Source organism: Helicoverpa zea, chromosome 18, assembly GCF_022581195.2.
Source record: "Helicoverpa zea isolate HzStark_Cry1AcR chromosome 18, ilHelZeax1.1, whole genome shotgun sequence".
Lineage (NCBI taxonomy): Eukaryota > Metazoa > Arthropoda > Insecta > Lepidoptera > Noctuidae > Helicoverpa > Helicoverpa zea.
This window is the reverse complement of record NC_061469.1, coordinates 6,283,547-6,306,420: the sequence shown is the minus strand read 5'-3', so window position 1 is coordinate 6,306,420 and position 22,874 is coordinate 6,283,547. Positions and strand designations below refer to the sequence as shown.

The following is a 22,874-nucleotide window of genomic DNA, read 5'->3' as shown; positions in this document are numbered from 1 at the left end:
ATTGCGATTATTAGTCGTAGAATTATGATAAACATCGATGTTATGGCAATTAATGTGGATTGTGGAGTATAGGTTATAATTTTGCTAATTGGCACGCTATGCATTTTGTTTCCTGATTTCTAATAAATCGAGAGAGGACTTGCCCCTGCAATCACAGCGAAGGAATCGATAAACATTAATCATACAAAATAATCACACCATCTCTAGGAAGAGTTGTAAGTGAAATTAATCGGAATGCATTTATTGAATTAATTACTTGTTCTGTAACTGTGCAGCTAAAGAGATTTTAGATACTTTCCTTAACCAATCAGTCAAAATCAGTCTTTGGACTTTTCTTTTTTTGCTTCCTTACTAAAGATAAGGTACCAAAACAATAAAGTATCACAGGAAAGCACGCTTCAATTTATCACTCAATGTGCTCGTAAGCACGGTGCTACTATTTTCAAAGAGAATCTAGTTTGGTTTGACTAATTGCAGCTAGCCGTCGTCAGTGGTGTCCAATTGATCGCATTGATCTGGGGCTAGACTGGACGTGCGTACTCGGTTATGATAGATAAGTAGTGTGACATACTCCACTTCTGACCGCCGCGGGCGCAGCGAGAGGCTATCAGAGGCGCGTGCCACCCGGTTCACTGCCAACACGAAACTTTTATTACGCTACCATTGTTGATATGTAACTAATGATTTATACACCTCATGTCATTCGTAAATAACTCTTGACATACACCATTCATCGTGCCGTGTATAGTTTTAATACCAAAGTTGGCTGATTCTGCTTTCTGCAACGACCGGTTTCTAGGACAACCGCTGATGAGTTGAGAGATACCAAAAGTCATCTGTGACATTAATAGTCCTGTTATAAATTACAGCATTGTTGTAAAGATTTACTTTTACTTTTTTATTGAATCGATTTCTTTAACCTATATCGGTTTTATGTGGATATATAAATTATAGTGCCCTCATAAAGTCAGCAAACAAAGAGTAACTAAGCCTATTCATTCAATGAAGGCGTGTTTGCTATAAAAAATATTAACAATGAAATGAAGTGGGCATGTAAACAATAGATGGTGTTTACGTACTTCATTGAGATTGAATGAGACGAATGTTTGGAATATCACATAGTTTACCATAGTGTATGTATTTCTCTGCATGCATACATTGGAGAATTCGAAACATGTGTAAACACTATTGTTCACTGTTGATGAGTTCATTGGCGCATCGTTTTGTAATGTAGATTTAATTCATAAAATATTACGAGTCAAAGAAGCACAAGCTGTGAGTTGCACTGTTTGATTCAGACGTCTGATTTATTTTATTCTTAATATCTTAGGTTGTTTGTAAGCATTCAGTGTAGCAAATATTGGTGCAATAGACAATTTAAGTAATTTAAGTAATTTAAGTAATTTAAGTAATTTTTCTAAACAACTTGTTTAAAAATCTTAATAAATAATGTACTTATGGATTCTTAATTGCTTAAATTGCGATATAAATATAACATAATTATAATAAGCGATATAAATATACATAGACGAATATAAAATAATATCATATAAAGTGGTGCATCATGTAAAAAATCAATAATCAATCACAAAATACTATAAATTAACAAAAGTAATAAAAACAACTTAAAATTCAATAATATGAAGCAATTAAGAAATTAGGCGGGCGGGCGTAGTACGCATGCGCGCTAGGGCGGGCGATGCGCGCAGCGTCGCAGGCGCAGGCAGGCGCGCAGTCCTCACCGCGCCGCGCTCCGGGACGCACGCCCGTACCCGACGTCCGCGCACAGTGACAATTGTTCATAACATAAACAAGGGTCCTACGTGACCCTGCTTGTGATGTTCCCGTGTCAGTGACTACTACTTGCCTACACAAAGGACTTATGATGCATGTGAGTGCTCCTACTGTTAACTACCGTACAGGATTATACTTAGAAGATGCTTATTATAACTTAAGCTATAGACTTACTTTCTTAGTGTCTTGTTGCATATAACCGAACAACTTGATTAAAATATTATGCTAATAGGTATATTTCTAACACTTAGACACCAGTATTGTCAACTAAACAATGGTGGTTTGAATCAAACTCTATTATTTATGACAAGGCCGGTCGACAATCGATTTCTTTTAGCTACAGTGTGATTCAATAGTTGTCGACAATGCGTCAAGTTTCTAAGCATCCTGTTTTTGTAATGCATCTGGCGACCTTAATTGCGCCAGGGTCCGACTTAATGCTAGCAATTAAGCCACCTGTCTAACTTGGTATTTTCCTTAACGCTTGTACTACGATCTACGATACGTGTTATTATTTTACTGTAATTGTTATCTGATTATCAGAGGTATAGCTTGAAAACCGGCACTGATATCGACTTTTCTATGACCTGTTTGTATCTATAACTCACTTATGCTACCTACATTTTTTCTAATATCAATCAGAGTTTTATAGATCCACTACCATGATATCAAATATTCAACATGCAAAACACGAGTGTGTTGTTTTTGTAAATACACAGATTGTTTAATAAACATAGTCTTTAGTTCCCAGGAACTGCATAATGTATCGGTGTGTGAATGAAAAAAAGTCGTATGGATTTGCAATGTTGTCAGAGGGACAGACGATTAATATCATGTAATACAATGCTTGACAACGCATGCATAATTCACGCGGAATTATGAGTCTGATCAGATATGAATCAGAAGAAATTTGTTTTGCCTCTGAAACTGCCAAATATGTAAATAATGTTGAATGCATTCACAGGAATTTATTTTCTTATTGTGTATTGCTGATCAATTATTTTCTTCTCAGTATAATAGCTATACAATCAGACTATTGAATGAGAATAACAATGAAGATATTTCCTCCTTTTTAAATCACTTATTTACGCTGGCAATACACGAATAGTTTTTACGTAGCAGCAGTAGTATGTGGTGTACAAATAGCTGATGTTGTCAATTCCTGACGAATCCACAAGTATGACTAGCTAAATAAAATATGCACATACCGAACCTCAACAATGGACAGTTATGACTACAAAGTAATAAACATAAAACAAAAATATTATGAAAACAATCGTATCTAGTCTAGACTCACCTCCAAAGCAAAACATTTGTCTGTATCACTCGTTATCTCAACAATCTGGAGTTAAAAAAGGAGTACGACTGACTTCGTAGTAAAACAAAGCTGTTTAAAATAGTAAACAAATGGCCGGAGGATCACAAAAGCGATTGACGTCTTCCTTGTTTAGGAGACCGCTAATAAACAGAACACCCATTCAAAGGCAGCGCTCCATTCTTACCTGAACCCCAAAACTTCATAATTACCCAATGAATAGACCTGACGCGAAGCTCCACCAACCTCCGTCCCGAATCTTCGTATTATACTATAATTTGTACCTCGTATTACATAAGTAATTGGAAAGGCTCAACGTATGAACCATCGAAGATACGATAGATTGAAACGTATTTCATAATTGTTCCGTAATTATCCAGTTTGAACCAGATTTATGGGCCCGTAACCCAAAAGTCCATTTAGTTGAGACGCGGTACGTAACTAGTGATTGATCGATACTGTTGATTAAATTTATATCTGGGCATCGATTCGCTTTGTTTTAAAGTAGCCAACGGTATCGAATAATCTGCGATTATTATTAATCGTCAGAATCGATATGTTATGTATTCCTGAAGTTATTTTTGCACTTTCTAATTGAAATGCAACTCCTACATTATATGTTTCTGAGAAGTGCGCAGAACTACTAGGCAATTGTTTCTCTGTCACGAGGGGCGTTCTCAACAAAGGTGAAATAGATGTAAACAAGGTCCATATGAATAATGTATTGTTTAGATGCATCTCATTAAACTGTTCATAACTTCACTTCGAAAACGCATCTAATTGTAGCCTACATACAGCAACTGGTCTGTCTAACAAATGCTACATGATAAATGTAAACTACATATTAGAATGCGAACATAGTTATTAATTATGCTCTTAAACACTTAAAATATTTCATGCATAAATTACTTTTTGTTAGACTAACGTGTTCAGCACCTATTGTCTAGTAATAGCCTTTATAAATATTAATAAGTACAACTAGTTAGCGCACCTGTCATCTACAAACGCATCTGATCGGCAGTAAACTTGAAAAAAATACTTCTCGTGGACAGACATAATGGCGAACGAAACAAAACACGTACGAATTTATTTAAGTGCTTGCTCCTTAAATTGCGATGCAGACGAGTCTCAAGATGTCTTGGAGTTATTAGTAAATGGAGCAAAAACTTGACCTGCGAGCACGCGCCCGCTCCATGCTCTTGTAAGGGAAATACTAATTAAATATTTTGATACAACATGTGCAAAATGGGATCTCCCAAACGATGCGACGATAAATTTAGCACAGAACACACCTGTAGGCGGGTATCACTATAAAACCAGCAATTATGAGTGCTTTGTGTTCCATACCTTACGAAAGTTCATTTTGTACGCTTTAGTGGGTCTAAGACAATTTAAATTGTGACACAGTTCTCTTCCTACGTGAACGGCATATTTTAAGATATAGAGCAACAAAAACTGTTTTACCAGTTTTTTGTCGGAAATGTGAACAACAATGTTCGCTGAATTTCCTCATATTTCAAGGATTGTTTGACTTTGGGGTGTTCTATGAATAACATTTTAGCATTATAGATGCAGGCATCGTAAATCGTATGAATTAAATATAAAATAAGCTATTGCATTGTATGAATAATAATTAATCATAGGAATACATGGGACGAGTATACGAGAGTGCGTTGTGTCATGCATGGTAATAAGAAGACATTACAAAATTACCCACCATTGTTCTGGGTTCGCGGAACACTGTTTGTTGCTGCGCCCGCGCCGATCGGCGGCTAATAGGGCTCGCATCATTGTGCATCTCTGTCGGTTCCCACAACACCGAACAACACCGTGGAAGCAACACTATGCGAGCTTCTATGAAACAGTTTTGTGTAGGAAGTACACGCAGTCACGTAATTCGTCAATGATTGCGAATGCGTTCAAAAAATAGTCACGTACGCAACGTTCCCAAAGGATTCGATCTAAAAATATGTTCCCACTGCAATGCGTAGTGCACCGGCCTATCTAAAGATAACGTTGCGCCAACACGTGTTAGAACAAGTAAGTTTAGTGACCCCCCGGCGTGACGTCAGGACCGTCCGCAGTCATTAGTCGACGTCCTGCGGTGATCTGACTGCGCTTTGTACCCTCCACGGTAACATTCAACAAATGCTCGGGTAATTGTTTGGTAACGAGTACATTTACAAAGCCAGGAGTCATTTGAAAAATATTCATGAAAACGAACCGAATAACAATAAATCCTCGCAAGCAATTACCAGTTTATTATTTTGTTTTGTTATAAAGTAAATTGATTGTTAAGAATGAGTAAGGAGGGGTATTATCTTGGTGGGATCAGTGAGATGTGACGTCTGACTAGAGGCGAGGTGGTCGTGAGTCAAGTGTGGGACGTGACGGCTTGGGTAGGGAAGGAGGATGGCCACTGATCTACATCGGGAGGACACGTCCGCCGCTCGTGCCTGTCCATGGTATTACGTGACCGGGAACAAAACCTCAACTGGGAACAATAATATGTATGTATAAAAAAAAAACGCAAATGGATTCATCTGATGCTTTCCAGTTCATCAAACTTGCCCTTCTTAGCGGTTGCAATGATGGTACAGAGTTCTTTAGGTAGTTCCAAAACTCTTGTGGCTAACCGCTTCCTTGAAAATCATAAAAACGATGAATTCCTTCGGGGTCAATTTGGACAAAAAGTAACCGTTACCGACAAGTACTTAGATGACTAATAAAAACCCGACATTCCGTTATACAAAAAGGCATTTTTAAATAAAGTAGATGCAATTACATTTGTGTCTCTCTCTAGCACTTAGTAGAAATTCTTAGGAATATAACATTATTTTCTTTTATTCCTTAAGATTGTCCCACAGTAATATTGTCAGCTACTAAAATAAAATGGTTAAAAAAGCGCTGACACATCATTATGTCGCGTCCTCGGGGAGTTAATTGGTGGTTTCGCGTCAGTTGCGTGTGCGCAGCATTTAAACGATATTCCGGGAATCATGGAGCGGTGACCATGACTCGCTCCACTGCGTCCTTGGGGATAGCCGAGGGCGGAAGAAACGACCCAACAAATTTGGCCTTAGAGAAAAGTATTTATAGAGGGGTATAAAATTAATGCCATGATAAATTGCTCCGTGAAAACTGTTTTTTTTTTTTTTATTCATAAAAAATTTCTTGATTTTTTTTAAACTCGATTAACAAATGATACGTAGGTAAATATCAAAATGATTACGAATACTACTCATAGAAACCTGCTTACGATAAGTGGTCGTTGATCTTCCTCAACTTGTATTTATATTTTTCATAAATCACGATTACACCTTTTTCGAACTGCTACTAGTATTTTGACATTTGGAACGCACGAATTTTTGGTCCGAAGTGTACCTAAAAACTTTTTATACGCTTATAAATTATATACGTGGTGTATAAAGAATATGATTTGATTATATACACATTGAAATCTATTGGTTAGCTCGTGATTGTTTCATCGCGCAATTGTTCATAATTATTGATAATTTTTATTTTCAAGGCGATGCTATGTCCTTATTCTGAGTATTCGCTACGTGTTTATACCATGTATAATTTGTAATTACGCAATAGACGCAAGCACCGGTAAAGCATTTTCAATAGTTGAACCTTTTAATGTCAAGAGTCATGTTAAAGTTGGTTATTGTTGTGTGCTGTTAAATAAGCAAACAAAATGACCCTAATATGCATTCTTCTGCGGATTATAAAAGTCTACCTTCTAGAATAAACTAGGTTAAACAAAGCCATGCAAAAAGATAAACAGTAGATTCATTTTACTTTCAAATGCATTAGGAAGTGAGGATTACTTCTATACTTTTTAGAACTAAAACGTCAGATAACATGAAGAAACACTGAAATGCGTCATTTATCATGTTTGCCGACTAATCTAAATACAACTTAGCGTGGTTTACGTAATAACAAAAGTGGCACATCGGCCATCGCATCGGTTCTAATATTGACACGCCAACGCCATACCTCTACTTCCTCGGTCCGATACTTTCTCATCGTTTTATGTAATTTCATTATCATGCGAGACAACAATCAGTTTTATCTGTATGCTAATGAAAATGTGCTAAATATGAAGCATACAGACACACATAGATAGATTTTAGAATTGCTGTTTTAGTAGTAATTTAATATCTCTGCTGAAATATAGTGTATTGCGACAGTTTTTTGAACCAATGAAGCATTTGTTTCAGTAGGGAAATAACGTGTGTATTATTGAGTTCCGAAACTTAAACTAGGTAGTAATTTAAGCAAATATAAAATTTAATGTGACTAGTATTTTCAGCATAAATCTAACTTGAGCGAGTTAATCGATGTGGAAATATCGATAAATCAGCAGCTACGTGTAAATTAGTGATGTTATTAAAACAATGCTTCGAGTTACGCAAAGAGAAAGCGGGAAACTGAGTTATCGGTGGTTTGCTTACTTTTGCGGTAACCGCCACAGCACTCGTCATCATTCTGGGAAACCTACAGATGTGATTAGAAATACGTGCTACGTGATGTAACAGGATGACCACGAGCCATTGATCAAGACAAATGACGAACTAAGAATATTTATGTCACCTGACCTCGAACTTCTAATATTAATTACACTTACATAAAAGTTACCAAATAATATCGATGCGTAAAAAATCGTAGATGCAGGCAGCTGTCACCTCCGTCTTAAAACCTTTACCCCATGTATCATAGGTTGACGTAAATCCGATCAAATATTTAACGGGATTCGGATTTTACTCTTAGCCCAATCGGATTTTCGGTAATAAATTTTCTACCTGTCTAACGCGATTATTACGTAAAATAATATTTTTTCCACTTTTATGCTCGTAAAGTTTGGTTAGGTAATAGATGCAGTAAACGTCAGAAATTAACATGTAAATAAATCTTTACTTTAACTGCTTTATCTGTGAGCTTTGGCCCTTTAGGGTTATCTGATAGAATGATGTAACGTAGTACACGGTCTTGTAACTAATTTTGAAAAAGTTTAGGTAACAGAATCTAATCAAAGCTGTCAGTGTAAAAGGCATTGCATTAGAGGCGTCCCAATCAGTGTTGTTACCGCATTAGGTGCGAAGAGGCATAGATGTGTGGTCACTGGCGAGGCGGTGACCCGCGGGGGCAGTTTCGAGGCACAATTACCCGTCCCTTAGTCCATCATCTCCAGGTTCGAGGCTCCGAGGCTTCGTAACGAGCTTGCCCCCGGCGATGCACTTTCTCCCATGGACTTATTTAAAAACGTCTCCAAGTGTGATTGACGCCCAAGCCGAACTATTGTTAACTATGTCGTGACGTAACACGTTTGACGTGCCGTCACTCAATTTACAAGGGGTTTTGTTAATGTGTAATGATGCGTATTCTTTGAGCTTGCCATTTAATTGTTAGGCAATAGTTCTGGCCGCTTAACATATGTCTATGTACGAAATTGCTAAATATGTGTGTGATTTTCACGCCTCCGAACTTCAGAGTTATTGAAGCTGTCATTCTTTCTGATCACAATACGATTGCTAAGATTGATATTTACTTAATGCTATAGCAATAAATGCTATAAAAGATATTCTTCGATTTGTTGTTCTCAAGTACTAACATTCGGAGATAAGTGGTTTTTTATGACCAACTAAAAGGTTAACAGAAAGTCTTTTGTTTAAATGCACGTAGTAAATAAACAGTTTAATAGTAGGTACGCTATTATCACAAGCTGTTCTCATCTTTAACTGCATTTGTGTACTTTATTTTACGTTCAGGACAATATGTTGAGAGCATTCCGAACGGCGAGTTAAATTAGTGGGCATTGTGAGCGCGAATAATGTTTTATCGTTGCCATTAATTGTGGAGTTCCGAACGCGATCCAACTTGCTATCTTATTTGAAAGATTGTTAAGTTTCATGAGGTTTTTTCCCCGTCCTTGTTTTAAATGAATGTTGTGGAGGAGGCTCGGGGGCTGTGTAAGAAGGCCGTTGACCGCAATCTCCTGCGTGCCGTGATTCGGCCCAGAATGCATTATTCCGAATCACCGCGCCAGTCCTATATCATTCCCAATCGAAAATTCCACGCTTGATGTCTTCTTTGGTAACAACGCTGCTTTCCACATGATTTATGAGCATTCGCCTTCAACTGGTAATTACTTGACATTATTTCATACATACCTTGTTTACCGTCTTGACAAATGGTTCTTGTCTTATAGGTCAGAGTGAGTAGGACAATAAAATAGAAGCAAGATTAAAGTCTACAATAGTATTCTATTTCACAATAATCCAGTTTGTTTGATGTACGAATTAATAGTCTTACAAAAGACATAAACGCGCCGAGAAGCATCTCATACGCATAGTATTTGTGTACCCAATATTCCGTAACTCGCGCGCTCCGTAATAACTTAGCATCAGAATTAACACAATTATCAGACTTTCTTGTACAAACACTAGGCCTCTGTTCTAGTTACCACTTATTCTATTAACAGGATGCAACGAGTACGTCTTTATTCAGGTCATTCGGAAAGTACGACTACCTAATCGAATTAACAATACTGCACTCATTATTTTAACGTTATCTAGAAATCGATACTGCGATGTTTTTTCGAACAGCAATAATATGGCCATTGTGTTGGTATTGGCATGAAAAATGTACACATACTAACGTTTGACAGCAATTGATTACCTAACTGAATGAGAAATAACACTGACGTTTGTAAGTAGGTGAGTAAATAGGACGTACTCGTGGTTTAGTTTCTATCGTTGACCTTTGATAAAGAAATCACTTTTACTAAACGGTATTTTGTCCAAAAGTGAAATGTTATCTGAGATCTTAGGATTGTTTTCATGGAGGATGAGTAGGCGCTTGTGCGCGGTGTAACAATGGAGTATGTGTCGCGGCGACCCGCGGCGACCCCGCCCGATGTCGCCCGACGTCGCCCGATGTCGCCCGATAACTTATACTCCTTAATCTGTCTGAACTTTGCTGTAGCAGCTCAACGTAAACACCATTGTGTATCCCTCGTGTACTGTCATACATTAATACAATATAAACGATTTCCCTTTCAGTTTATGAAGACAATCAAAACTATTAATTTACCAATCACATACTGAATTTAATTACCATGGGCATGCGTCATCGACACCAACGAATTCCTCAACACTGATTCAAGGCACTTCAAATAATTCCCATGTTTAATTGAATTTGTTACCTCTAAAAGTTAAAGCTAAGCAAAATAACTTTATGAATACAAATAGATTTATCATAGAGTTAACCTTTGGCGCAATAAAGTTGAAGTAAATGTTGGACGGCCCTATTCGTCGGTATTGCACATCCTTGTCCCAACCGCGATCGCGAATCTCGATGAATCACGCGCGTCGCATTCTGTGGAACGGAGCGCATGCCGCATTACCGTTAATAACCTTTATGGCATTAAATTTGCCTTAAAAACCAAAGTCAAGCGATAATTCAGTCGTAATTATGGCGCCTTCCGAGGCAAAATGGCTCGTTTGTTAATAATGTCTGCATTTTTGCCCAAAATGTCTTGTTAGCGATAATGAAGAAAGTTTATAATGGATTTATTTAAAGAAATTGTTTCTATAAATAATTATTAATTATTGAAACTGGATTTTCGTGCTTATGACTTTCACAGCAGGTAGGAGTACATTATTAGCACTCGGTTTCAGAGTGATTGTAATATTGGTTTTGTTCATAAGAGCGGAAGAACGGTTTGATTCTACTAATGTTAGTTCCCTGCCATATCGTTCACACAACATTATTTATGGAAAAAATCTCTAGGTCGACAAACAAACAAATTGGTCTCGAAGAAGGACGTGGCATATATCTCATCAAGGTTCAGAAATCTTATTCGCTGCAAGTGAAACCGCGAGAAACAGGAAGTTTTTAATAAAGATTATAGCACAATAATATTCAAATAAAAACAAAAGGATGCTGTATTCATAAAGCCGTTTATATCTGTGACCTCTGCCAATGTCTTATCTTTTATCTTTTATAAATCTAATTTGTCTCGTATTTAATACCGGTAACGTTACATAAATCACGGTACAGCACACGATGACAACTTTCAACTTCCTTTGCGAAATACCGACTGATACGTTGCTTACGTAAGTAGGAACGTGTAGCAAGACGGAAGACCTCCTATCATAGTCCACTTACCATCGAAACAGATACCAACTAATAAAGATTGTACGCGACCCACTTTAGGACGTTTATGACACTTTCCAAACATAAACTGGGACATTTAAAATATTTCGAACACCAACGAGGCGTGTCCACTAAAAATAGTAAAAATTACGATAAAGAAATTTGGTAAAAAGCTTAAGGAAGGGCGAAGGGCTCGGCGCACGCGCACCTTATCTCGTTTTAGGACAGTTCAGTCGTTATCTAAAAACTTACGAGCCCACTTACTGTAAAGTAAACATTTGAGTTAGAAAGTGCAGTTCCGTGTAACGCGTATAGATAACACTCGCGTGTTTGTGCTCTGGATGCGAGCCTTCCAATAATAACCGACGCTGTTCATTCAGACAAACATAACCATATCTGTACCAAAAAAAGGATTTATAATCTCTAAGAAATTTCTCGTTTTTATCTTGAAAACAAAAACATTTGTCTGTTTTTTTTTCTCTGACAAAAAACCTTAATCCTCTTTTAAGTACTTGCCTAATTGTCGGGTTGTAAAAAACGTGGAGTTTGAATGTGGTTCCGTGGAGTTCAGACGTAAGGGTTAAAAAAGTTAGGGCCTTTTGTTAGCAAAGATTTAGACGTTATTATCAAAAACTGGTCGAGGCCTTTTCTAAGAAGTTTTTTCATTGTATGTTATCCAACTGTTAAGACCAGAGGCTGTAAAAATGTTACAACTTTATTACAGATCTCAAAATAAAGTTGAAGTGTGAATACTTGCTATAATTACAAACACAATTGAAATTAATGATTGACTGAATATTAATTACTGTAATACAATGTAGCAAATAAATAGCCAAACACACGTAGACTGTACGTCTGATTGAAATAACCTTTTTTCATGTGCCAATTTTTTTGCTTAACTGCCGAAGAATTTCATTGATAGTCTTTGTTAATTCGTGGCGTATTTCATTGAAAATATGCGATATTCATTTTATGGCATAAATGTTGTTAGATAGTTTAATTTGTATACAAAGATCGTATAACGGTACTGTCAGATTGTCTATTCAAATGAAAATCAGTGTGATCGCGTCAGTTCGCGGTTGTGCGCACATTAATATGTAATTATTTACAGTACAATAACTCCGCGTCACCGCCATATTGTGTAGGCATCCTTAATGGAGCCGTCAATAACGATCAACTGGATTTTTTTGTTATTGTACCATAATCAAAGCTTTGTAACAAAAACAGGTAAATACCTAGAACAGATTAAAGTTAATGAGTTACTGTAATGGTTTTTTATTAATTGTATAAAAATCAAAGGTTATTACTAAGGCAATGTGTCATTACTAGTTGTCTAGAAATTTCTACGGTGCTTTCTAGATAGTCCCGCCTTTTATTTCATGCTGTTGATTTTTTTACGGTATACTATATTATTATTTACAAACAGATTCAGCTCCAAGTTGCATCTCATCATTTTTTATCTGCGTAACGTAAAACACAGGATATTACGCCGCTAGCATCTAACAGTAGCAAGCGCATTTCTCAGAACATAATGGAAGCGCAGCACGTAACTGAGTCTAATGTTGGTCATTGCGAGTCAAACGCATAATTTTACGAGCCACTGAACACGTCTGCATACAAACCGAACGTTTCATATTATTGTTATGAACGAATACGAACCCCACTTTGATTGATAACCGTCATGGTTCAGTAAACCAAAAAAGAGTTCTTTAATTTCTATCTTCACGTTTGTCATGAGATTTTTCTATCGTATGAGAAATGCTAGGAAGATAAAACAGCAATATGTATTTTAATAGTAACATGTGTAAAACAATTTAAACCAAGGTTTTCACGAAAGTAAACTTCATTTTATTGTTGCGTATTCATTCGTGACCTCTGACAAGTAAAAGAATGTATGTGTGAACGCAAGAACAAGCAAAACATCGCATGCAATTCAACGAACAACTTTTCTTGAGGTCTTATGATGTAAGTTTCTTACAATGCCACTTATATTCTCACGGTCCTTCTCCCTATTATAATAAAATATCATTGTCGTGGACACGGTTGAGAGACTAGTGAAGGAGCCTACAGGACCCTTGCTCAACGCGATGAGAATTTAGATTGAGCTTTGTTACGATTGATGACTATCATGCATGCTTCAACGGATATGCTCATACGCAGCTAGGGTATAATGCACGTCAAGATGTCACTAACTAACAGTTAACGTGGAACGGTACTGGGTATCAGTTACGTTAATTAAAATACTTTTTAGAGCGGCTTGAATTACGAGCTGTATGAGACATAATGGCTGGTTTAACTGTGACCCATGCTTTTATAACGTAACTAGGTGTAACAGGCCATGAGTAAATGTCAATCTGCACAAGGTTTTCAGCTCAAAAAGAATAAATAAAAAGACATTTATCATAAAATAGGGCTTCTGTTGATCACAGTTTTATAGACTCTTCTTTAACTTAACGAGATAGATTTTTATTTAGTAATTAGTATTTAGCTAGATAGATTATCCTGTCGGGGCTGCGGAATTTTCGAAAGAGTTACCGCGGCCCTGGTACATAAAAGGCTTAAGACGGAACACGACGGTTTTTAGTCAGTAAGAGTCTGACACTCTTTCACTCAGGGGTCATTAAAAAAAGCTAGATAGATTATGTAATACATATCTTCTTATCCGAAGTTCTCAGTTCGAACTCCCAGTTGCACACATCTCATGACTCGTATTTTACCTTTTCCAGATCGAGCGGTTGGCACAATACGAACGGCTGGTGGGGGGAGGCTGCGCTCGGCGGCGGGCGGCGCGCCTGTCGGACCTGGAGCGCGTCCAGGACCTGTTCCCTCACGACTACCTCGCGCTGCACGACGCAGACGCACCCGCAGCCCTCGCCTCGCATCATGCTCAGGTAACTAGCAACATTTACTCTATTAACATTCAAATTTATACAACTACATACTATTCAATGTAGTACAAATTAAATCTACATATTTACAAAAATAATAAAATAGGGGAAAAATTTAAACTGTGTATCAAAAAATTCATCCGCATCACTGTCAGCGGAGGTCGTGCCCAAAACGCTGCATTGCCAGCATTATGGCATTCAAACAGAACTGGATATAAAGTCCTAAACCAGGTTTGAGCGTGAATGTCATGCTTCCTCAAAGCAGATTCTTGTTTACAAAGCTAATTAAGATTAGCATGTACTCGTAGCAGGAATAGCCCTTCAATTGTCAGGTGACATAAATCGAAATACAATAACATCCTATTTAAACTTTGAAGTTTAATGGTCATCGGGTCTTTTCAAACAAAAAGATACGTACGATATGTATGTACATATAGCGGTATAGAAGATATAAACATTGACATCGTTCTATTGCAATTTCCAAAACATTTGTTTGGTAAGGAAATAAAATCGGAACTTCATTTTATTTCCAGAAACAGAAAAGTTTGCGCAAGCGGCCGAGTTTGGACATCAGTGGTACTATCAGTGCAAGCAGCAGCAACCTGTCTCCACGTACCTTCATCATGGAAGCTCCCGTGCAGCTCAGTCCCCTGGGCACCACCTCCCCACCGCTCGACCGTCACCTGTTCCTCTTCAGCGACCTCCTGCTCGTCGGCAAGGCTAGGGGAACCAACTGCTTCAAGCTCAAGGAAAGCGTTCGACTGGCAGAGCTGTGGATCTCCTTGCCGGACAGTGACGATACAGGCTTCATGATCGGATGGCCAACAGTCACCGGCGTTGCCAACTACCTTGCCATCTACCCCACCCAAGCTGCGAGAGACACCTGGTATAGGTAAGACATTTCAGAATTCATATTCTTATGTTATGGAAACGATTGATTATGTGAAACATTTTCCCTGACTACTGTTTTCTTTTAACAGGAAAATCCAAAATGCTTTAACCGCTCAACTGGCCACTGAACCAAAATCTACGAATATCCAGATCTTCTACAAAGATGCAACGACTTCGATAGAATTTGTGAGTATTAATTTTGAACATCACGCAATTCTTGTTGCTTAATCCGTCAAAGCACATTGCGTGTTAATCAACTGTTAAATCTTCATCTATTCATATTTTTACGTAACATCATATTTGCCGTTTCACATACGTCGTCGTACGAGTGGTCGGTCTTTCATGATTGAAGAGTGGATGATTTGCAACTAGTTTCAATTATTCTTTTCTCTTGCCACATCATTGCTTCTCTGACGACCAAAGAAACCTAGTTCAAATCTGTCCTCGTAACACTAGTTCTGATAAGCCCCTTCCCTTCCAGTGTAAGACGGTATCAGTGAACCCTGAGATGAGTGCTCGCTGCGTCGTACGACAAGCACTGCACGTGCTTCAAAGCGGCAGCACGGAGCCTGAGGCTGATGGCGAACACGACGAGCATGAAAGTGACGCGAGGTTCGGAGCCGCCACGGAGTTCACTCTCTGCGTGCGCACGGCGAGAGACGCGCCGCCCACGCCGTTGAGGGGCATCGAGAGACCACATGCTGTGCAGGTAACGATATCAACTTCATTTTTAATTACATTTTGTTTTGTGAAAAAGGGTTTGAGCATGTAGTGTAAAAGTCTTGAACCACCCAAAGTGAGCCACGGAATTAAAGAAGAATAAAATATTGTGCAGATATTTCGGATATATTGTGATGCATTTTATTAAATAGTGCAGTGGCATTTTCTAGTAATTAACAAGCTCGTTACTGAATGGTTCTTGTTTTGTTTTCAGATGTCAAGAATAAGGCAGACGTTATCAAATGAAGACGGGTTTGATCTAGAACACGTTAACGCTAAGAATAACCCCTGCGGTCTGGTCTTTGAGTTACGAAAGAAAAATCAAGGATTAAAAAAGTACGTATCAAAATTGACTATTATACCTAATTACTAGAAGTAGAAAAAGTTGAATTTCAGTCAAATAATTCAGGACACATGACTTATGTATTCACTATGCCCTTTTCACTGCATTGGGATTCTAAAATACATGATGATAAATTCGTCCTAGTCGATTATTGGACGGCGGCTGTTTTTATATAAGGAGATTATACATTATATGAGGAAAAATACACCTACAGTATTATTTAGTGAAAAATGGATATTGCAAAGATACTTGTAGTGTGATAAAAAACAGAGAGCAAAAAAAAACGGAAAGGAAAAATCTATAAAAAAAAAACTAAAACACAATTTTTTCTGTCAAGGAATCAACATGACGTTATTTTCGGCCAGGATTATTTCCAGCAATGACGTCGGCATAGTGAACAATACGTACTAAGGATCTAATTCCCTTTATAACATAAAGCATTTGTCCTTAATAGCGGCAACACGACGGGTGGACGAGGTCTGCGGCTTCTGCGACGCGGCACGCGACTGTTCGGCGTGGCGCTGACGCGGCTGTGTGGTGGCGCTCCCCCGCCCGCGCTATTGCTGGCACTGCGCCGACTGCGAGCCCTCGCGCCGCTCACCCACGGCGTCTTCCGCAGGAGTGCTAATGCTAAAGCGCTCAGACTGCTTAGAGATAAGGTAAGGATCACTGTATAGTATAAAATAAACTCGCTTTTCCTGTCTTCAAAACTACGCAATCGTATTTAAAAATCGCATGAAAATGCGATTTTTTTATAGATAGAGTGATTAAAGAGGAAGGTATAATGTATACGTATAATAACATACCTACAATAAATAGTAGGGAAATACTGTTATCCCGTAATGTGCAATGCTGGGGTAAGTCGCTAGTCGTTAAAAATTAAGTTACATTTACATTTATTAAAGTTAGGTTATAGTAAGAGGTCCAGGTTCGCAGCAGGGTTTATAACCGGAATACTTAGGAAGCCTTACTTACATAAGGGAATACATAGGTCTCACTCTCTAGTAAATTACCATGCCATATTGTTTACCCATTGCCGCAATAACTATTTAGCAATCTGTGACATTACGGTAGATCTGACACAGAGATATCGAGAATTATTCAACCGATATTTATTTATTTTTTTGAGAGATTGTATCCTATTGTGAAGATTTTTTCTGGCTGGTTTTTATGGATCAACTTTTTGTCTATCATATTCAACTCATACATTTTAGTAATATTCCCTTGTATTTTTACAGCTGGACACTTTAGGTCCTTGGGCGGAAAGTTGTCCAGAACTTGAGCGAGCCCCAGTGCTGCTACTTGCTGCCCTGGTCAAGGAATTCTTCCGAGCGCTGCCGCAGCCACTACTCTCTGCAGATCTGTACCCGGCGTGGCTGCAAGTGCTGAGTAAGTTTCACTGCTATATTCTATGCTATATTTAGAATACATCATTGAAAGTACATTCAATGATTTATTATGCAAATAAAATAAATATCGTAGTATATTATTAACATTTTCCTTTTGTTTCAGCTCTATCCCAGAACGAAAAGGTAACAGCCGTGCGTTCGCTCCTGCTAAAGTTGCCCAAGGCTCACTACACCATGTTGACCTACTTCATATGTCTGCTGCAAGCCATCGCTAAGAAATCCAACATAAATCTCATGTGCCCCATGAATCTTGGCGTTTGCGTTGGTCCCAGTCTACTCTGGCCCAACACACCCTGTGACAAAGCTCCCAAAGCAGTGCCAATGGTAGTAGAACTCCTCATTGTGAAAGCTGAAGCCCTGTTTGGACCTCAGATTGCTGGTCTACTGGGCAATGGAAGCCCTGAAACCTCGAATGCTCTACTAGATTCAGGAGCTGAGGAGAGTGATAGCCTCCATTCAGTTGGTATATCCTTAGATTCCATGGAACTATCCACACCACGTAAGGAAAAGCTGTCACTAAGCCGAGACTCTGGATTAACGCTTTCTGAAGATGATTCAAACAGCAATGGAGGAAACAGTCCTGCACCTAGGAACATCCTCCACAGCCTCTCGGCCCCCACTTGCAATATGCAGCAGGAGTCCAAGCTTGTCGCGCGATACAACATCGACAATCACAACGTCAGTGGATTGCCTCAAGTTAGTCAAAGGCAAAACATATATTCGAACAAAGCGGAACTCTATAGTACCGTTAGTGATGAGTTATACACAACGCCATATATAGGAGAAAGATATGTACATAATTCAATAAATATCGGTATTTCCAATGGCATAGATGAAAGAAATTATGTATCAAAAACGACATTGCAGCGGTCAACGGCTGATATTTACGACCAGAGCCCAGCAAAATACATTACAGGATTAGAGCCACAAAAACCACCGAGAAGTAACGTTTCTAAAGCAGCCCGCACTTCAAAGGTCTACAGCATGTTCGCTGAGACACAAGAAACAAATAAAAATATCAATAACAAAAACTTCAGCAGAGCCAAGAGCTCCGATAATCTTTTAGAAGCAAAACAAGAAAATATCGAAAACAAACGCGACCTGGTTTCTAGTCAAGAAAATATTGTGTATAGCAACATACACGATTTAGCCATGTTTACAGAAAATATCCAACGACAGAATCAATATCAAACGCAACCAGAAACTGTTACAAACACGAATTATGCCCGAGTTTATACCGGATGGGAGAAGAAGAGTGCTAATTATACCAGCAAAACGAGCAACTGCATTACAGAGAATATCTACCATGCTCCAACGGCAAAGAAACATGGAGAAACATCGAAATCTAAGAATGATGGGAATTTAACACCGGCAGCCACCATTTTTACACGAAATGACTGGACTCGTCAAGCAGCTAGAACAAAGAGCTTAGAAGTCAGCGAAGAAGCGCTAGCAAACGCGGAGAAATTGCGCAACGGCAATTATGATATGACTAATTGCTGTCGCAAGAGACGGTTTGATCCTGCACACATGTGCACCAAGAGCTGCACCGCTCCACCTGTAAACAGAGAACAAGACAAAAATCAAAATCCGAATCCTTTACAAAACTCATATTCTTACGTCGACAACATTCACAATAACAATTCAGACGAAAACAAAAAGTCAAGGCTACGTAATTACAATACAAACAAATTAAACCAATCAAAGTCTCTGGCGAATATTATTCTTCACAGTGACTCGAGCAGCAGCGACACGTTATACCAGCCACAAAACTCATTCAATAGCCGATCGACCGAGTCACCTGCGAGTGAGAATTCTTTCGAGAATTGCTACACCACTCAATACATAGATCCTTTATACACGTCTGTGTACAACCGCAGAAGGGACATTTACCACGACATGAAGTCGCCGAACATGTTTCCCTCTGACATCTACAAAGCGACGCCTACGGCGGTCCAGCCTGAGTACAACAACTCGGAGTATGAACACAACAACAACAATAAGAAGACTCCTCACATGCCCCCACCAGTCCCACCAAGAAAGATGGTTTATCAGCGAGTACTAAAGAAGTTCCAACCAGTACACGTGAACAAAGACGATAAGAACTCGCGTTCGAAGTCTGTGCCGCGACTGTACAGGGAACCATCCGAAGGCGCGGACGCCAAGGGACAAAACGATATGATAGCTTTAGAGGGCTCCGAGTCAGACACTGAGTCCGAATCTTACGTTTAGACGCTGCGCCAGCACAAAATTAAGGATAGACGAGAAAATTAATGATAAATGGAAATATATTTAAATTATTCATAATGCGTACTATGTGTCAAAGTAACAATGATCTGTGTGGAACAAATTTGTTATAAACGTTGAAATATTTTAATCTCGATGTTATGAACTACGTTTGAACCAGAATGTATACTTACTACATTTGTAAGACGCTATAATTTCATATAGATAATGTAAGAACTAGGTATCTTGTGAATCCCGCCTTGAAAATTATAATATGTGACCATAACCAGAGTTGTTTTGGTGATGTAATTCCAAAGACGTAAGAATAGTTTCAACTTTATGATATAATGTAGATGGATGTATCAATGGGATATAACTTTAATAATTTTGTCCTTAATTATACATTAATGTAGGACGTATATATACCAATCGCTCGCTATTAAATTCTATTTAACGTTAGATATTTGTCATAGTGTCTTTAAGGGTCGGCTCACATTGATAGCCGGATAAGTGTTTTACGCGAAGTATGCTAGCAGGGTGTAAGTCCCTCATTAGGTGAATTGCTACAATACGTCGTGTGCTAAGTAATGTGAGCTGCCCATTTAGGTCTATATAAGTACCTATGTGACTAGTGCTGCATCAATAGATGACTTTGTATAGTCTTGTATCAGGAAATATTGAAATATATTTTGATAATGTAATTAATGAATGCCTGCTGTGTATATAATGTAGATAATATTGTACGTACATTTATAATAAAATATATTAAATGGTTTCATTGGTATTTCATTTGAATAAAGCCCGTATTTCAGGTTGAACCAAAAACCCATATTTCAAGTTAAGTTCTAAGTTGCTCTGCTATACTTACCTATAAAAATAAGACAAGATAAATAAATTGATGTAATTCAAGTTGAATTTTGGAACACAATGAAAGGTTAAATAAAATACTGTTTATATAATATACCAGGTTACAATGGTACCCACAAAGCCGAAAGGGGGTTAAATGGTCCCTGTAAGAAACAGTCAATTAACCTTTAAATCATAACATCGATTTTTGAAATATGTAGAAGTGAAAGCCCTTGCTCAGTAGGACCATAATGTAGGTAAAATACGTATACGCTACATTTTTACCTAAAACGAAATGACCGCGACGCGACGTAAGAAATCAGAATAACGAAATGAGGAGAACCACTTACATATTACAAATATGATGAGAAAGAACCTAGAGATAGCTTAGAGATGTAGCTGAGTTTCTCGCTTCATTATGAAACTAGCGGTCACCCGCGACTTCGTTCGCGTAGGTACAATTATTTTTTATCGTAAGCGGGCTTACTACAAATTTTAAGACCCTCACTTCTAAAACAGGACTTCCATGCGAACTATCAACCCCCATTTAACCCCATAAGGAACAGATTTTGGTAAAATCCCTCCTTAATGCATGTCTTCTCCCTCTATAAAGAACCCTTCCGGGAGGTACCTTTCAAGTTTGTAGGAGTTTATAGTTTCTGAGATTTCGTAATTAATCAGTGCGTAGTATTTCGCTTTTACCAATTTTACCGTGTACATAAGGAAATACATAGGGGAGTACATAGTGTTTATAGGGTAGTTCATAAAGTGTACATAAGGAAATGAACTCCCCTATATATTACCCTATGTAAATATATTATGTCCTTCTATGTTTGTTATTAGTGTACAATAAAGAATATTCTATCTATCTATTATTTTGAATTATTAGTAAGTAAAAATCTTTTCACACAAATCTAGCAGTACCATTGTATGGCAGTCAAAAGTTTTCTTTAGTTCCTATTCTGGAAACCTGCACTGCAGGTCTATGCAAGAGGCAGAACAAAATTTGAGCGGAGAGGTTTCCTTCCTTCGTGGATAAGTGTCAGTGCTCGGCATACCTACTGAAAAATGATATTGTTAGTAAAACAAAATGATCATCATTAAATGAGCTGGCGGATTTCCGTTACCAGCTGACAGGTCCAGTCATCGCAATAATAACAACAACTGCCAAATAAAACAACAAAGATTGAAACTATCGATGGTATGATGAAGTTTGTCATGTCATGACTGTGTTTCGGATGGCACGTTGAACTGTAGGTCCCGGCTGTCATTGAACATCCTTGGCAGTCGTTACGGGTAGTCAGAAGCCAGTAAATCTGATACCAGTCTAACCAAGGGGTATTGGGTTGCCCGGGTGGGTTGAGGGGGTCAGATAGGGCAGTCGCTCCTTGAAAAGCACTGGTACTCAACTACATCCGGTTAGACGGGAAGCCGACCCCAACATATTTGGGAAAAAGGCTCGGAGGAAGCTGTCATGACGCCTAACTAGCGCCTTTACGCACATAAATACTAATGATGTCCTCCTAGCCGATTATCGGCTACGGCGGCTGTTCTCATGTAAGGAGATTAGCCAACTGCGCAGGACATATTATAGTGCACGAGCATTTGCGCAGACACAGGTGCACTCACTATTCCATAACTCTCAAAGCCCGATGGGACGGTAATCCGACACGACCGGAGAGAGATCAGGCGCAGGACCGACATTTACGTGCTCTTGAGATGCACGGAAAAAAAATACTAATACACACACATGACACATATAACATACGCAAACAAGAGTGTTCACTGAAACGCAGTACCTATACAAAAAAATGCTCTTATCAATCATCAGTTTACCACACAATTCTTAATTTAAATTGGTTGCTGATAAGTACTCAACAAAGGTATTGCTTTGACTACGAATATCGGAATTTGATTTGCATAAAATACGGAGCACACGAAAAATGTATAGCATTAAGATTATGAAGAAAAACATTTACAGGTGACGAATGAAAAGGTGAGCCACCTTTGAATGGATTTTTGATTGCTCTCTATAGAACTACAGGGGCACGATTCTACTAATTTTACCTAAGCGACATACGATTCACATCCGATTGAAATCCAATCACGAATCAATTACGATTGAAGCGTATGTGGCATTCCGCTATTTTTTCTTTTAAATAAACGTTTTCATCCGTTTCTGTGATTCAATAATGAATCATATTGTCTGCAAATTATTTACGATTGCAATATGATTGTAGAGCAAACTACCGTATAGACCAAATGGCAGACCAAACGCA

The 22,874-nt window shown here is 38.3% G+C and overlaps 1 protein-coding gene across 1 annotated transcript in view; it reads left to right on the top strand.

Annotated features, from left to right (window-relative positions):
* The window catches only part of LOC124638760, a 120,168-nt gene extending 99,645 nt beyond the window's left edge, over nucleotides 1–20,523 (top strand). The window contains exons 4-11 of the mRNA XM_047175840.1: nucleotides 13,999–14,163; nucleotides 14,694–15,052; nucleotides 15,141–15,237; nucleotides 15,533–15,760; nucleotides 15,986–16,107; nucleotides 16,569–16,773; nucleotides 17,353–17,503; nucleotides 17,627–20,523. Coding sequence (XP_047031796.1) covers nucleotides 13,999–14,163; nucleotides 14,694–15,052; nucleotides 15,141–15,237; nucleotides 15,533–15,760; nucleotides 15,986–16,107; nucleotides 16,569–16,773; nucleotides 17,353–17,503; nucleotides 17,627–19,755 — 3,456 coding nt within the window. The 3' untranslated portion in view covers nucleotides 19,756–20,523. The remainder of the gene's footprint in view (nucleotides 1–13,998; nucleotides 14,164–14,693; nucleotides 15,053–15,140; nucleotides 15,238–15,532; nucleotides 15,761–15,985; nucleotides 16,108–16,568; nucleotides 16,774–17,352; nucleotides 17,504–17,626) is intronic.
* The last annotated feature ends 2,351 nt before the right edge of the window (nucleotides 20,524–22,874 follow it).